Source organism: Charadrius vociferus, unplaced genomic scaffold, assembly GCF_000708025.1.
Source record: "Charadrius vociferus isolate BGI_N301 unplaced genomic scaffold, ASM70802v2 scaffold306, whole genome shotgun sequence".
NCBI classification, from domain to species: Eukaryota; Metazoa; Chordata; class Aves; order Charadriiformes; family Charadriidae; genus Charadrius; species Charadrius vociferus.
In genome coordinates this window covers 4,844,874-4,862,110 of record NW_009648963.1, presented here as the reverse complement: position 1 = coordinate 4,862,110, position 17,237 = coordinate 4,844,874, and the positions used below count along the sequence as shown (strand labels likewise).

General features: G+C 38.8%; 1 protein-coding gene across 1 annotated transcript in view; it reads left to right on the top strand.

The window, feature by feature from the left end:
- Window positions 1-17,237, top strand: part of CCDC149 (coiled-coil domain containing 149) — a 50,137-nt gene that overhangs the window by 32,052 nt on the left and 848 nt on the right. The window contains exons 9-11 of the mRNA XM_009887669.1: window positions 1,034-1,178; window positions 7,543-7,619; window positions 12,767-12,889. Coding sequence (XP_009885971.1) covers window positions 1,034-1,178; window positions 7,543-7,619; window positions 12,767-12,889 — 345 coding nt within the window. The remainder of the gene's footprint in view (window positions 1-1,033; window positions 1,179-7,542; window positions 7,620-12,766; window positions 12,890-17,237) is intronic.

Genomic DNA, 17,237 nt, shown 5'->3' with positions numbered 1-17,237 from the left:
TCAGTTTTATCAATTTTTTTTTAATCTCTAAACCCCTCTGCAACTTTGACCCTGACAAATCACTTCTGTATTCATCTCTTTGCTCTGCTAACAATGGCAATCACAATTCATATTACAATGAAAAGAAGACTGGGTGGTAGAGGAGGGGCCCTACGTCAGGTTTTCTGCTACTGTTTTTGGAAGCTTATATTTTCATATGTTTTGCAAGAAATCCTTTTGTCCCACGTTTGCTACCCATTGGTAGCAAAATGGAGTAATCTCTTGTCCTCCCTTCAAAGAAAACGTCAAGATTAGGAAAGGAAGGGGAAGAGAAAATTCTCCGAGCCAAACAGTATAGCTGGCACCCTAGTGTTTGGGTGTTGGTGTATTCGTACGCACGCAAGCTCAGTAGTATTTGTCATGGTGGGTTGAAACTCGCTTTTCTGTTTTTGACTTCTGTCCTCTTCTCCATGTACTTGCATACATAATATATATATGTATATATCAAAAGAGGCAGAGCCAGATTCTAGTTACAGAAGTTAATGATATTAGTGAACTTCCTGATGTGTTTGAGAGGTACAGGCTCTAAGCTGCAATGGAAGAGTTCATGGGTGTCTGTATTTTCACATCAGTCTTAAATAACCTGAAAGATATAATAATTCTAAAAAATAATGTAAAAGCTTCCTTGTGGGCTTATGTTTTAATGTAAGTGGGAGAGAAATGACTGTGTTTTGCCAATATGTAGGCCTAGAGAACAATAAGTTTGTTTCCTTCTGAACAAAAGTAATTTTCCAAAAGCAGAATTAAGTTAACATAAGATGTGTCTGCCTATACTTGTATGGGCAGTTGTTGTGGAATAATGATCAGCTTAGACAGCCATCATCTGTATGCCAGATAGAGATTATATTACTGGTCTTTTGGCTTTGTTTGTTAATTGAAGGAAAAAAATATGTATTTATTTAAGTAATGAGAATAGTTCCTTAATGCTGGGTAAATGTTTGTGTTCCATCTCTGCGTGAGAAGCCAAAACTCATTTGTGTTTTTAACATTATAGTCCAAGAGTTGTTGTCGGAGGATCATGGATGTAGCCTACCAGCCACACCACAGTCCATTTCAGATCTCAAATCACTGGCCACTGCGTTGCTGGAAACTATCCATGAAAAAAACATGGTCATACAACACCAAAGGCAAACCAACAAGTAGGTACCATGACTTCTGAGTAAAATAGAACTTAACAAACTATGGAAAAGTCATAGTTTTGGGGGAGTTTCAGGGAAATGGGAAGGAAGGTCCATTGTCACAGAAAATTCAATGTGATTTTTAACTGGTAGGTTCTTTAGTTTTTGAGATCAGATATGTGTTTAGAGAAAAATTGCCTTTTCAAAGTAAAGTCTGGGCTTGGCAGAGACTTGTTTGCCTCTGCTATGCATGGATTGGTTTGCTGCTCAGGTTCAAGACAAACCATAGTAACACAGCGGGGACTTCCAGCAGGTAGTCTGTAGAGAGAACTAAAGAAAAGGTGCTGGGAAGAAGGACACCCTTGAACTGCAGGAGAAGATATGTGTTAACTGGTTGTTAATGTAGCAATTTGCTAACGAACACTGGTGGGAATAGTAAATGTTCTACCTAGGAAAGGGTCTGAAAAGATTTAGTGTAACATTTGTCACAGGCTAGCAGCTTCTGTGTCATACAAGTGATAGCTGTTGCTCCTATGGTTACTTTGCCAAAAGTCATAGGACATAAACACAGTTGGATTGCTACTGTATGATTTTTTTTTTAAAAAATCTAAACTGAACTTTCAAGGAGAATTTGTTTACTCTTAGCCGTTCTACTCATCAGTACAATTCTTTGTGTCTTGCACAGCTATCGTGGTGGAATATAATAATTTTTGACACATTTTCTGACATGCTGATATTATTGTCCTTATACAGAGTATGAAAATCAGAGCTAGGAAGTGTTCCTTGGTTCTGTGCTCAGTTTTTTTCCTCTTTTTTTTTTTTTTTTTGAACACTGAGTCACTACTGGTAATCAGAGGTTATTCAGGCTTCTCAAAAGCACGTCAGGACCAGATGCCAGAAACAGGCAGACATCTTTCATGAAAGGAAGCAGTAGTACTGAAGTAAACTGTATTGCACTAGAAGAGATGATTCATTTTGAAAATTGATAACTCTGATACTAGGCAGACTCCATTGCATGATTCTTAGTGATGTGGCAACAGAATTGGAGGAGCAGTTTATAGCCACTCTTAATACTCTTGAGAAAGCAAATGCCTAATCAGCTAAAGGGAGACTAAAGCGGTGAAAATGTAGCCCAGATCTAACTGATGGCAGCTCAGTCAATTCATGTCTGTAAGTGTGTCATGTAAGGCAAGAGGAGTTCCTGCACTGAGCAGTGCTAATGAAGGGCTAACACCTGCTTACTCCCTTCTTACTGCTAATGCAGCATCCAAAGGAAAACATCCAGAGAATGAGTTTTGTTATTCCAGATATAACCAATCTTTGCCTTTTATATCCTGACACTGTGTCATTACCTGGTATTGTGGTTTGCATACTCTTGCCTATAACTATAGCAAACTTCTTTCTTAATTTTTTATCTCTCTGATCACATGCAGTCTCTTGAATCTCTCAAAGGTGTCATTGTGATGATGGCTTTACTTTCTGATACCACTGTCTCTGCTTTCAGCTATTGAGGATGGGTTTTCTTGAGATAAGCCTTCACAAGGAGTTACGGTTCTTTTATCTTTTATGACCCAACCGGTCGTATATAGCCAGGGGAGTAGAAATTGAATTTGTGCACAAACTGGTATTCTGTGCCCAATAGGATATCAGGTCTTAGAGGGAGGTGACAGTTCACATCTCTCCCATGTCAGGAGTGTTCTCAGAGCTGTAGTGTTGTGTTCAGTTCAGGATGCTTCAGGAAAAAAAAGAAAGATAAATCCTGGGCAAGTTGACTGAAGAGCCTCAGCAACACTGCTACGTGGTATGCTCATTTTTTTTGTCACCTTTGGATTTAGTTGGATTAAAGAAGCTTTAAGGAGCTAGGAGGAATGGGAACTACTTCTAGTAGAAACACCTAAGACACAAAAGAGTTAAAGAGAAAAAGGGAAATGTAGGTAGGACATCAGGGAAAAACATCCTGTATTTGAGGCGCATTAGCTGGCTGTTGGGGGCACTGATTTGCCATGTAAAAAGTTGCAAGTAAAGACTGCTGATTTCTGAACACGGGGAAGAAACTGCCCACCTGTCAGAGAAAGTTAGAGGTAAGAGTGAGGTCAGTGCACAAGTAAAACAGACAGGTCCGTAAACTGGTGCTAATAGAAGATGAATTCTTTTGTTGAAGACATTTCTCCATTCAAAGTAGGAAGTTGAAAAGGATGTGGGGATAGAGAGAATTGTAATGACAAAAGGTTTTACATAAATCAGAAGGTAGAAGTCTTTGCCTTCACCCTTCTGTCCTGTTTGCGTGGCTTTCCCTGCGCAAAGAGCATGTTTGGAGGACACAGTTACTCTTTGAGATTGTTGTGTGAAGAAAGGGAAATTTATTGAGTAAAGAACATGAGATTTTGGGGTGGTTGTTTCATTCAGGGAAGAAGTTCTGCTTTTGATATTTGATTGACCTATTGGTGATTCTGTTATCAGTAAATGAGACTTTTCAGACCATGTGAGCTTATTTTCGTCCAAACAGTTAACCTACTCAAAAGTCAAATCCTCTTTTGTTGCTTGCAGATTGAGCTATGGCTTTATAAGTTTACCACAGCAGAATGGTAGATTTGCTTTCTGACTTACTGAAGCAATAACAAGACAGTGGATTTCTTTACGTAGATTAGAATTTGGATGTGCTGTTGAAGTTGACTTTCTGCTGTTACACTGTTGTTAAAAACATCCGTTGCAACTTGCTCTTGGAACAGACACACTATTATTATTGCCGCTTTTCTAAATATGTGGCATGATAAAAGGAGCTGTGGGAGTATGTGCCTAGGAACAAGAAGCTAAATCCAGCCTTTGGTTTTTTAGTCCCAATTTTAAGAAAAAAATAAGTTGTTTGGGAAGAAAACAGGTCATTTTCCCCACGTGATTCATAGCTACTACTGCTAAGTTTAAGTAACATCCTATGTTTTTCCTCACAAGCACATTAGCTTAATTTGAAAAGGCAGTCGTAAATGAATTCTGTATGCAGTAATGTCTTGCAAGATTAAATAGTTACATAAATACAAAAATAAACAGTCCTAACCCTGCCTAGCAAGTGGATGAAAATCTTTTTTTCTTCTGCCAGCAATGAACTGTTTATTAGATGTTCTTTTTAGAGCAATTTGTTCCTGAAATTGCCAGAGCCCATGCAAGCCAGATCAGTGTAGAAGCTACTCTGCTGCTTAGACATGTTGCACTAATGTTAACATTTCTAACTTGGGCAAGCTCTGTCATGACCAAATTTACAAAAAGGATTGTGTCAGTCTGTAACTGAGTAAATGTTTCTGTGTCATATATAGAACTAGATATGTGACCATGACAGACCCTATTTACAGACATTTGGGTGATCATATGATGGTAAATGTTTTCTGTAGCAAGATCTAAATTGAAAGTGAGGTGAATGGAGCTCGGGTGCTGTGAATGAGCACAGCTCCCTTCCGATTATGGCCACGTCTGTTGGGAAGCATGGGAGAGCCAGAAGGGAGCTTCTAAATTCAGGTGGGAGCATGCTGCTGTCATATGAACAACAGATTTCTGTAAAATCTTATCCCGGAGGGAGGCTTAGACGAACTCCTTTGTTGCATTAGACCCATGATCAGAGGACAACAGAAATAGCTATCGATAGGTACCTTTGTCCATGACATGATCTTTCTGTTTCGGTCGAAGGATTTGGTCCACTATGGCTAGAAATAAAAAAATAGATTAGGGAATTTGATGCTACCAATCTGTGCATCCCCTTTAAAAATACCTACTGTTCCAGGCCGCCACAGCTCAGTCTTCCCAGAGCACGTATGGAGGTGGCAAATTATCTGCAGGTCACAGGGGAAAGGAAGGAAGGGGGTAAACCACGCTTTGTTCAGGATTGCATACACATTTATTTTTCAAAAAATGTTTCTATAAGAACTCACAGCTTCATATAGAGTTTATTTCTCCCATACCTGTCTTCAGATAATATAGTTTGGAGCAAACTAGAATCACACTCGGCACTGAATGTATTTTGCTTTCTTCCTGAATGAAAGGAGCAGGGTTAAGTATTGTCCTCTCTTTTTGCCAACTATTGTTCAGAGCCACAGAATGATCCTTCTATGTGAGAAGCTGCAACAAAGGTTAAAAAATAGCTTGGTGCCTCTTCTGAGGATCCAGTAGGAATTATCAGGATATATTTGCTCCAAAACCTTAAGAAATGGTGTGGTACAGCTGATAAATGAATTATAAAATTTAAGAGAAGCAAGAGAAAAGTGACTTTGCTATTGTTACCTGAATGACAAGAGGAGTAGCAATAACTGCACTTGATGCAGAGGGTTGAGTTTCCTTCTGTGATATGGCTAGCCAACAGGGAGGGCAGTATCTTTCTCCCTTTTCTGCTCTGGAACCACGGGTGAACTACCTAGCAAAATAATAAGGATATCTTTTTTTTCTTCTTTTCCTGGCAGAAATGCTAAACTTGTGCCCTGTTTGTGGTGACAATCATTAGCCACATCGACGTTGTTTTGTTGGCTCCCTGGCTGAGCTAACATGATGTGAAGAAGTCTTGCATCATCTCTGGCTGTTCCCTGCCCCTCTAAGCCAGGGGAACTCCAGGTCCTTCGGCTGACCCTTGGTGGGGCCGATGGGAGATGGGAGTGGGCTCCCTGTGCGCAAGGTAGAGCTTCTTGCGAGTTGCTCTGTGCCTTTCTCCCTCACCTGTTGTTTGTACTGCAGAGCACAGTTGCTGGATGTCGGGTCGTACACTGGGATACGAAAATAGTTATTAAGGCTGAGTCTCTCATACCAGATGGCAGCATTCTGAAAGCAAAATCTAGACTTGAACAGTTTTGATTGTAATTGGAGAAGACAGTAATAGATCCATCATAACCTTGGTAACCTATTTGATTACTGAGTTTCAATGGGGAAATAAACATAACTGCTCCCAAATGTCTTCTCTCCTCTGCTTTGTAAACGTGATGGACTGTTTGCTTTTTAGTTGATATACACCCCTGTACCTCTCAGTGCTTTCTTTGGTATTTATTATAAGCTTTCTCTTTCTCTTTTACATTCTCTCTCTCTTATCTTGATATTTTTGTAATCTTTAAAATACTTAAAGGCTTTTATTGTGTCATTGCAGAGCCCTCACAGTAGAGATTTCAAAAATACGTAGTCTTTGTTAATCAATTTTTCTAGCCCCTTTGGCATTTGCTGGGTTTGCTATTCTTCACATCCTTCCCAGATTCTGCCATCTTGTCAGTAGTGACATTCCCAGTACGCTCAAATGTCTGCAGCATAAAACCCTCACTGGAGAGCATGCAGTGCGGTATTACATAGCTCTGGTGAGCATGGGAAGATAGTGTTGCCTTGCTGTGTTGTGATATGCTGCTTCAGTTCAAATTTAACTGACTTATCCTGTTGCTGTAATTTGATGAGTAAAACTTGCTGTCCATTATCTCTGCTGTCATGTTTAGAATCACTGCCTCGTCTAGGTTTCTCACTCGATTGAGTATTGTTTGGGATTTATTTAAAGACTTCTGACTCTAGGAGACTTGCTGTGCCTGTGAGAAAAACACTTTCAAAAATTCATTGGGAAAAAAAAAAGCTTTCTTTGCAAGATAGAAATCTCATTTGATCTGGGGAGAGAATTAAGACTAAAAGTTAAATCCTGCAGGAGAGCTAACTGCAAATAGTATTTGTCTTGGAATTAGATACAAAAGAAGAGATGACCCAGGAAATGCAGTGAAAACTAAGAGTGGGTGATAAAGGCACTAAAGAGCTTGAAGCTTTTTAGTAAAGTAGAAAACAGAGTTCAGCACAAAAACGTTAAAAGAAAAAGATGTAGTGGAAAAGATATTCCTTTCCATTTTAAGCAATCTTAGTGATAGAGGAACCTCTGTGGTTAAAGGACTAGGTCAAAATTGTGTCTTAGAACTTCAAAATCAATCTAGATGTTGTCTTGAGTTTTCTGTATTTTGTCTGCATAGCTTTTACCTTCTGGATTTAGCTATAGAGAAAGTAAAAGTAACTGGGAAGAGATATTTGCAGGCAAGGAAATAGAAATAGTATGAGTTGCTATTCTTCGTGTTTACCAAAGGGCAAAGGTTGAATGTCCAGTACATCCTAGGCCTTTAAAAAAAAAAAACAAAAAAAAAACAAAAAACCAAAAAAACCTGGGATATATCAGACAACTGTATTTCATTTTCTTTTAACTCTGGGGGAGGTTGTCCATTGCCATTAGTGAAAAGAGATGACTGTGTACAGGTTTACTGCACTAGTTAAGTAGCAAGTTAAAAATTCAGATGTAGTCATGTAAGTAATTGGGCTTTGGTTACCTTAGTATAACAAGGAATCTCACCTCAGCTGACTGTCCCTGGCTCTTTTTTTTTGTTGTTGTTTTCTTTTTCCAAAGAATTCTAGGTAATCGAGTGGCAGAACTAGAAAAGAAATTAAGAACTTTGGAAATTGCTGGCTTGTGGAGTCTTCCAGGTTAGTAAAAATTCAAGAGAACAGCTTGCATTATTTAGTTTTCAAGGGTATATTTGCATTTAAGAAAAGCTTGGCTATAATTTTTTTAATGACAGTTATTTTGCGAATATGCTGTTCAGCACGTTTGCAAAATTAGAAACCTCTAATAAATGTTATGTTGAAACCAAAAATCACTAGGCTCTTTAAACTCTAAGTCATATATGTATACTGAAAAAAAAAAAAAGTTTTAAATACTGGAAATAATCAAATTGTTTCCATAGTCTGCAGATAAAAAAAAAAAAGGGAACTATTTTATTTGAACAGTTGTATGAAATGATACATAATATATTGGACATGATGTTTTTCAATAAATTTTATTTATTAATTTTGTACTTTTTGTAACTTCCGTGGATTTCATCTCTGTATTTTTAATGTTTTTCTGCAGAATCATAAACTCTGAGAAATTGGAAATGTAAATGATCTTAAATTTTCTAGTCCATCTCTCCAGAACAGGCTTATTCCCTGTAGCATCTTAAGTATTGTATTTGGTTTTGAATTACTCAAGTAATGGGAGATTAATCTGCTTCCTAATAGACCTCGCTGTTAGGAAAATGCAATATTTAATTTACATTTACTTTTTGTTTCTTTTCTTCCCATTACACCTAATTGTGTCTTCTTTAACCACTGTAAATTATGCTACTCCATTGTTGGTGTTTGCATCATTAGGCTTTGTTGTTTACAGCTTCATATTGGTGCTGCTGGGGGTGGGAGATAGTGTGGTTTAGTTTTAGAACTAGGATTCTAGTTTTTTGCCTTTGTTTTTTCCACCTAACCTTTCCATCTAGAAGAAAACATTTGACAAAGCCGAATAGACCTCGTGCCAAACCTACGCTGTCCAACCATTTGGCCTGATGTGGTGTATTTCCGCTTTAGCTCGCGCATTGTAGGCATTCTCAATCACCTTTCTGGAACTGGCTCTCTTCTTGATGCTTTCCAGACCTGAAGGTCCCAAATTTGTTTCCATGGATTGCTCTGCAGTTAGTCACCTAACATACACAGGGTACTTAAGTGCCTTTGTCCCTCCCCACATTCTCCAAAAGATGCAGGTGAAATACTTGTCTAAGACCCTGCTAATGCGGTTTTGGACATTAGTACAAATGTGTATCATAAACTCACCAGTGTGAGGTACTGTAGGTTTATTGGGGTTTTGGTTTTTTGTTTGTTTGGGTTTTTTTTCCAAAATATTGTTCCATGGAATTCATACACTAATAAATGCAGTGTTTCTAGTCTTTGCAAAATGTATTAAAAAATGGAACAGTGGGAACTTCTTGCACCGTTGTTGGTCTGTGTAGGTAAGACATCAAATTAATGTTTGTACGATAACAACTGTCTCTTTCCTTCCTTTCTTTTGCTGCCTGAAGGCCTGAGCTACAGTGTCTCAGTGGGATTTGGGAGTATGTTCTGCTTGATGTATATTTTTAGTAACTGATTTTAGCAGTACGTTAAATATTGTCACTGCATGTAAACAAACAGAAATATTATCTGAACATTTTTATGTCTGACAGATTAAGATGTTCAGTCAAGTGAGTTAGATGACCGCAAGAGACATAGAGACTGCTCTACCAGACAATTCCTTTAAATTGAGGAAAATAGTAAGAAAGGATGATCTTAAATAGTTGTAAGGGAATTTTACAATGGATCGTGAGTTCTGTTGAGCCTCAAGGTTTGATGATTTGCTGCTTCCCTTTTAAATCGAGTGCACTTTGGTTTCCAAGTGCACTCTAGTCCCAAGGTGGTCAGAAAGAGCCTTGCAACACCTGGTGGGTCACCAATTCTCTTTTTAGAGCGTGGAAAGCTTCCGCTCCATAAAACAGCAGCATGTACCAAATAATGTGGGAACGACTACAGTGGACTCTGCAGCTGAATGTAGGCTCAGGTGAGGGGCTGAACATGGAGAGTATCTCATCTAGTTAGTCGTAAAGCCAGAGAGACAAAGGTTGTGAATTGAATTTTTTGTCATTGGAAAAAAATACGCAGATGAAAGCTAGTGTTAAGTCTAGCACTGAATGAAATGTATATTATAAATTGCAGAGTTTTAATCTGAAGTTAATGTTCCTACTTAGGCATCATTGTCCCTATAACATTTATAACATCTGCTGTCACCATGATATTACTATCTTCCAAATGATGTTAATAAATGATGTTAACAAACTTTATCCTATTGAAGAAAGAGCTTGACCGCTTCTGATTTTTTTTGTTAGGTGACATATTTGTCATCTGTTTTTTTGAGCAATGCATGAATGAACTATAGGAAAGCTAAATCAAGAGGAAGCACATATTTAACTTTTGAAATGGTGAAACTGGTAGCATAGTTCATTTTCTGTAGAAGTTCTGCCTACCACAAACTTTAGCTTCCCCTGCTTGGAAAATGGGCTTTAATTAAAGTGAATCTCTTGCAAGGTTCATTGCTGAAAAGAAAGTAAGCTTGGGCATAGATTTGGCTCTGATTTTCTTTTTATGAGCCCACTTGCCTTGAGAAGGAAGCAGGGAATGTGATGTTCACAGAAGCATTAAATTCTTTGCTTTGTCTTGGTTACATTGTGGCTCAAATATGCATGAGTAATATGTTAAGTGTATTCAGTAATAGTACATAGTAGACACCACCTTATTCCTCTCACAATTTGATGTCACTAGATATTCAGATAAGTAATTCTGTATTTTTTAGAATTTGTCGTTCCCTGAAAATTCCAGATTTCTACTGGAAAAAAAAGCCTAAGAAAAGAGCCGACCGTGACTCAGCCTTTTTCTCTCTGGGATGATAAGAAAGTTTCGGCACTGCCTCTTGCGCTGCAGTAATCAGCACAGAGCAGAGGCGAGGTAAAATTAATGGGCTCAGCAGCTGCTGTGGGTATAGCCAGGTACAGTGGGGCAGGGTGCAGCAGAGGTTATAAGAGGATGCCCAACCCTGCAGAAGAAAATAAGTATTTATTACTATTGAATACTTATTTGTCTGCTTATTTTGAGATCAGTATACTTTTCTCTAAACTCCTTGAAAAATTCATTAGGGAAACAAGTAAGTTACAAAACTGAGTTTACACACCAGCTGATTGAAATTCCCTGCCTGTAATCCAACTTTAGATCATGATTCACAGACTACAGCACAGCAATACCCCCACGTCCCTCCTTCATGAATGGATGTGAGTCACTGTTAATAAATAAATACGCATCGGACTCTTAGGGCCACATCTGTTGCTTAGATGTGTGGATACTGAGCTTAGCTCTGTTTTCTGTAACCAAGTTGGTTTTCAGAGAAAAATGTGAAAGTGAATGTGTTTACTGTGTAAATGCTGGCTGGAAGTCAAGAAGTTTCTTTTTTGAAGCTTGTCTTGCAGTCTTCAGGGATTTTGGCTTAAACTTTACTTTTTTATTAAAAAAAAAAAAAGAATAAGACTCTGCTTTCTGTTTTCCTGTTAAACCCACTCCACCCCCCGCAAATTCTTTATTCATCATCTTTTTGAATTTTACTTCCTCCGTTAGATTCATTTCTATCTTTTTGAATGAGTGGCTACTTTTGACTGTGTATAAATATCTATTGGCTGTTCTCATACCACTAGTTACCTGTATGATTTAGTTCTTTTTCAAACACAAAATTACATCACTGTTACAGGAAAGTGCGTTCTTCCAGGGGGCTTTTGCATTTTGAAATACCCACTGGATTTGTTTTGGCTTTTTTTTTTTTTTTTTTTAAATTTTAATTGATTTTGCCTTAAAGTAGAGGAGTTCTCCACTTTGTTGTCAGTATTATTTTTTTGTTACTTGCTATGGTGAAGGCAGAATTGTAATGCGTACTTGATGGGGGAACAAAGCTTGACAAATCCATGTTTCAAAAGCATTAATTGCATTCATATTGCTGCAGTATATACCCCAACATATTAAGGATATAAAAACACCTTGATCCCAAAGGTATTAATGATATTTACAGCCAGTACTTTCAAAAGTAGTTAGAGATTGGGACAGTCCAGTTAGACTCCATGAGAACAGCTTGACTTTCATTATCTCTTAGTAGGTACCAGAACTTTCTCAGAGCTGGATTTATTCCGGGTATCTCCTGACCTGGTGCTCTTTTGAAAGTCTTTGTCTTGGATGGGTGATTAGATTTAGGATGTTGCCTTAAGGTGAAACGTGCAAACAGATTTAGAGGGGAGAAGTGGTTGTTACATAAATGTCCGTGCTTATGGAGATAAATAGAGCAGTAGCTTGACGCCTCCCCGGCCATTACTTATGGGTTGGCAGTTGTTCTGGAGGCCACACAAACACCAGCTTAGCTGATCTTGCACATTTCCTGCCATTTTCCCTCTAGGTTTAAGGTTGTGTCAGTCACTAAAAACATGAGCATCCTGTATGGTGGAGGACTTCCTAAAGGATCTGCAGGTGTTGCTTTCTGCATTGCTAAAATATGTAAAGACTAGGCATCTACAGCAGAGTCCTAGCTGAAGAGTTTCTTGCGCTATTTTGTCTGCAAAAGAGCTGGAAAATTGCTCTTTTCCATTTGGCTCAAAACCAAAACGCTCGGAAATGGTTTTGGAATTTTCAGATTAAAATCCCTCCTGTTCCCCAGCAATGTATGCTTGTTTGCTCCCTTGGTTCTTAGTTATGCTAAGCTTTTAATACTTTTTTTTTTTAAGGCAGCGTTGTAGGATAATACGCATGTGGGTCTGTAGTGTAAAAGTTCATATGTGATACGAGCAGGGTCATCACTGAGGCAGAGTAGTAGAGAGTAAAGAGTCAGTGCTGAACACTTGCTGGTAATAGCATGCAAATGATCCATTACTCTAAAATTTTTGGTATGATCTGATTATTAATATTCTGAATTGAATGCTAATTGCTAATACAATTTGCTGCACACAGCACCTGGTCTTCTTTCAAAATCTGTCCTTTACTCAGTACTATGGTTAAAAACATACGCCTTTTCTATATTTGACTTGCATATTCCAGCCCCAGTACAGAGTATTTTTTCCCATGCTGTAGAAGGATCATTTGAGATGCTTTTCCTGTTCCTATACTTTTCAGTAACATTGCAAAAAAAATTGTAGGATATGTTTGAATATCACAAGTGCACAATAGATGTAATTGGTGAATTAATGGTTCTAACACTTTGATTGTTTCAGGTGGAAAGGATACCATAACATTCAGTGACCCAACCTTGCCTGTTATACAGCGGTCCAGGTCACCGTTGTTAGCGTTTACTGATAAGCCACAGAAAACTGAAGTACAAGGTGAGCACCTGGAACGTAAGGAACATGATGAGAGCTGAGCACTCATTTCTTTCCAAATAAAAAGCAATAAATTTTCATGCTGGGATAGCAGAAGGCAAAGTTTCAGTGGTCACAGAGATTGAATAAATCATCCACAAGTAAAATGGATAGATGGTCCCAGTACAAATGGCAAAGAAACGACTGAAAAATGACTGTTGAATAGATTGCACAGGGCTAGGGATCAGGTCTTGCACCTCAAAGAATTTTCCTGCCAGATAACTTGATACTGTTAGAAGTTATTCATGCCATCTATGTTACAGTTAACTGCCTCCTGCTCTTCTTCCCTCGGTTAAAATGCACAGTAGGAAAGCAGTCTGTAGAACTGGCTTAGCACTTTCCTGCATTATAGCTGATATCTAGATGAAAGGCTTCCTGATTGCGCCTGGTAAATTGAAATACCCGACTCGTTTTCCCAGAGAAATTGGCTGCTTTTTTTTATAGTCTTGCATGTGTTTTGTTAAAAATCCTTCCCTAGTAGCAAGCTTTAACATGCATCCAAAGTCAAGCTTAACTTTATTTGACAGTAGCAAAAGATAGCATTTTACTGATAACCTTGATTATTTTTTTTCCCCTTAGTTTTTCATAATGGATGGGAGATGGATTGTTATGCTTGCCTGTCGGTATTTGGGTAAGCTCTTTAATGGGCATAATGTTTTGGTATGCCCAGATCTTACTCAGCTAACCATGAAGCATCGTAAACAATTTATTTGTTAGTCCTGAAACTAAATAGGTTGTGGCTTAATTTTGACTTTATTATCCATGTCGTCATCTGATAAAACTCGACAGCCAGACTGATCGTTTTTTATAATCTTGATCAGCTGATATTTTTGCTAAAAATAAGAAGTGAAACTATAGTGAATAGTTCTCTGGTGAGTAATAATAACTCATAAATATTAATTTTTTGCCTGCTTAATCATTGATTTTTTTTAATTAAATCTGCTGTTACTGAAAGTATTTACTTGGTGCCATTATGCTCTTTTCTTAACAGATTTATCCTAGGTGAGGTTGGTATTTCAGTTTTGATTAAAGCTGCCTGTCAGATCTCATCAGACCTTATTTCTGTTACTTTGTAACACTGCCAAACTTTAGCTCTGGGCTGAAGTTTTCCATGCTGTGTTTTCCATTTCAGCTGTTTTGTTTCCTTTTAATGTCAGACAAATCACTTTTTCTTTGTTAAATTTTGATGACCACGTGTTTTGGGGGTTTTTTGGTTGTTTTTTTTTTCTTTATCTATTATTGTTGGGGTTTTTTTTTGGTTTGTGGTTTGTTTGTTTTGTTTTGTTTTTTCTTAAGTCAAGCATTTAGTATATCTGTAATTGAAAGGAATTTGAAGTCTGCGGAAAAGGTTTCCACCCTGAGAAAACAGGCTGGAGTTTCCACCCCGTTCTAAACCATTCACTTTGAACTCTCATCTGCTAAAAACAATGAAAAACAAACCAATGATTTTGTTGAGCTTGCTTTGTGCCGCCAACACTGGTAAAACTCTGCATGCACCATTCCTTCAAGACAGTGTAAACCTAGAGGGAAGGAAACCTGGAGCAGAGGGGAAAAGAAGGCTGAGATCAGGACTTGCGAGCGATGGGAAGACCAGAGTAGATGGGGATTGACAGAGCCAAAGGAAGTCTGAGTGAAGGAGGACCTGCATTGGGCTGAGCAGAGCTCAGCACAGGAGTGAGGAATGAAAATGCTGACAGTGAAAGTAAGGTGTGATAATGAAGACTGAAAGGTGGATGAGGAATGGGCAGAGTGTATGGACTGGATAAACAGGGATACACAGCAGGAGCAAAGAGCTAGGCGGGAAGAGAAGAGAAGAGAGGAAGAAAACAGTCTTGGAGAGAAGGGGGCAGATAAGGATTAGGCCTGTGACAGTCATGGGAAGAATCAGCTCCCAGTAGGTCATTGCCCTCTTTTCTCTTCCCCATCCCATAACTGTAACAGAGCCAAGATCAGTCACAGAAATCCTGTCATTAAACTGGAGTAGATTTAAGAAATTACTGTTATGCCTGCACAGCTTGGTTTTTTCCAGTATGCCTGATAACCTGCAGTGAGAACTCAGACAAAACCCACCTGTATCATAGTTTATTTAAACTGGGCCAACTTTCCAATGATACAGATGAGCACATATATACTACCAGCTGTGCAGGGGATGCCATAGCTTCTAGCAGTAGATGGAGCAACAATAACTTCTCCCGTTGCTCCAGATCCTTTTTCTGGAGGATGTTTGGGGCTGCCATCTTCCCTTCAAAGCCTGGAAAGGAAGCAGTGTGTTTTCAGGGCATGTGCCTGTGCTTGGAGTCACCCAGCTCCTCTTCAATCAGCAGCTATATGGGAGCGATACACCGAGTCACCTTTTATGCCACTCTGCATAGAGAATGAATTTCTGCTGTTGAGTTTTAGGAGCTTGGTGCATACTGCAGTTTTTCATCTATACAGTGTACCTCCAAAATCTGGGGGAGCTTGGCAGCTAGGAAGAACATAGGAGTGTGTTCATGTGCCTTCGTTTACCAAGCAAGTATGCCCTTGGTTTAAAAGTATTCCAGAAATAAAAACAAAACCACTTTTATTTTCCTATTAGTTGAATGATCAGTTGAGTCGAAACAGTTGATAAGCAAATAGCAATTAAATTCTTACATATCTTTAAGTACTGGGCCTGATGTCATGTCAGTCAGCTATGGTCCTTTGAATAGTACCATTGATATTCGGTGCCTGTTTGGCCCAGGAGACACTTTTAGCTTTTGCACTAACGCATATTCTTTATCAGAACTTTCTATATTGCATCAAATGTTGCTCTGGCTAGATCTACAGATAGTCAGAGGGCTTTTTCAGGCTTTTTTTTATCTAATCTGTCTGGTTACCCTGATCTCATCAAGGCCTGATTTAGTCTGTACTTGTTATCATTGTTTCGGTTAAGCTGCATGCTAGCAGTCCGTAGGATATACTGCGCAGCTCCTGTGTGAAAATGCATAATGACATAGTACAATCATATGAATTAAAGACTGTCTTGTGCCACTAAATCTCACTTTATCTAATGCACAGGATGGATAGTGTCGTGGGATAGATTGTACTTGAGCATCACAGATGCTAATGAACAGCTATTCAGGTTTTTTCCTCTCCATTGTTGAACGCATTGTTCCTGCTGTATTGCCTGTGTGCTATTTCCAGCATTCCCTGAAGACAAAAGTACTGTTTTTCTATGAACTTTTCTCTGGTCTTCTAGTGCTTTGAAACAATTTAGCTTCAGAAAATTGCAGAAAGGTGATGGGATGGTGTTATCCCACTGTAGAGGGAGGAAACTGAGGCATGCAAAGAATAAGGTAGAGTCCCTGCTAATTTTGAGTGCCAATTTGAGGTACATACGTTTTGGCTCTTTTTGGAACACTTTGAATATGTGTGTTCAGATATACAACATGAGCAGAGCAAGTACTGCAAATCAAGCTCCTAGATTTCCAGCTGAGTGCTCAGGTAATGAGGATTAGATCCAGTCAGTGATCATCTTTTGAAAGTTAATTTATCCCTGCCTTTTCCACAGAGTTAAATTCCAGCTCTTCAGAGTAGCATTCCTAGCTTCCTTAATGGTAGGAACAGTATCTGTTCCCTTCATGCCAACCCTTGTCCCCCTCACTCGGCAGCTCCTGAATTAAAAATGAGGAGGGTCTGATAGAGACAGTGGGCTCCTGCGTGGTGTGGCTCTGGGCCCTCCCTGCAGCCAGGCTGTTCTGTGCATTGCAGGAGGCAGGGTTCCTGCGGGAGAAATAGAGTAAATGCTCATATACTGAAAGGTAATGCATCTGCATGACTAGAGTCGTTTTAAGCTGTCAATGCAGCCATACTTCTGGCATTTCCTAATTTTTCTGACTTGACTTTGCAAGCTTATTTTCAATGAGGCTTTTTGTCCTTAACTGAGATGAGGACAAATTCTCTCTTTCACAAAGCTGTTTGTTTACACATTGCTGTTTTCTCTATTCTGACACTTTGTTCAGTGTTTGCCTTTTGGTATAATGGTATATTTAAAATTCTTCCACTGCTGCTTTGTTTTACGCTGTTACCCAAATTAGAATAATCTTTTATGTTAGGAGAAATGTTGCAGGACCAATAACAAAACTTCATTATTGGATGAAAGCCTGTGAAAAGCTCCAAATAAATGGAGCTTGTGTTAACCCCTGAAAGTGGTAGTGATGTGGGGATTAATGTTAAGCTGCGCCAAAAACGTCTGTAGCTGAGTGCCTTGCTTAGAGTTGATATACTTTTGAAAAAGTTTGCCTGAGCCTGCTGTTCTACAGTTCGGTATCAACTGTGACTCTTCTAGAGTTGGTGTTAGGGAAAG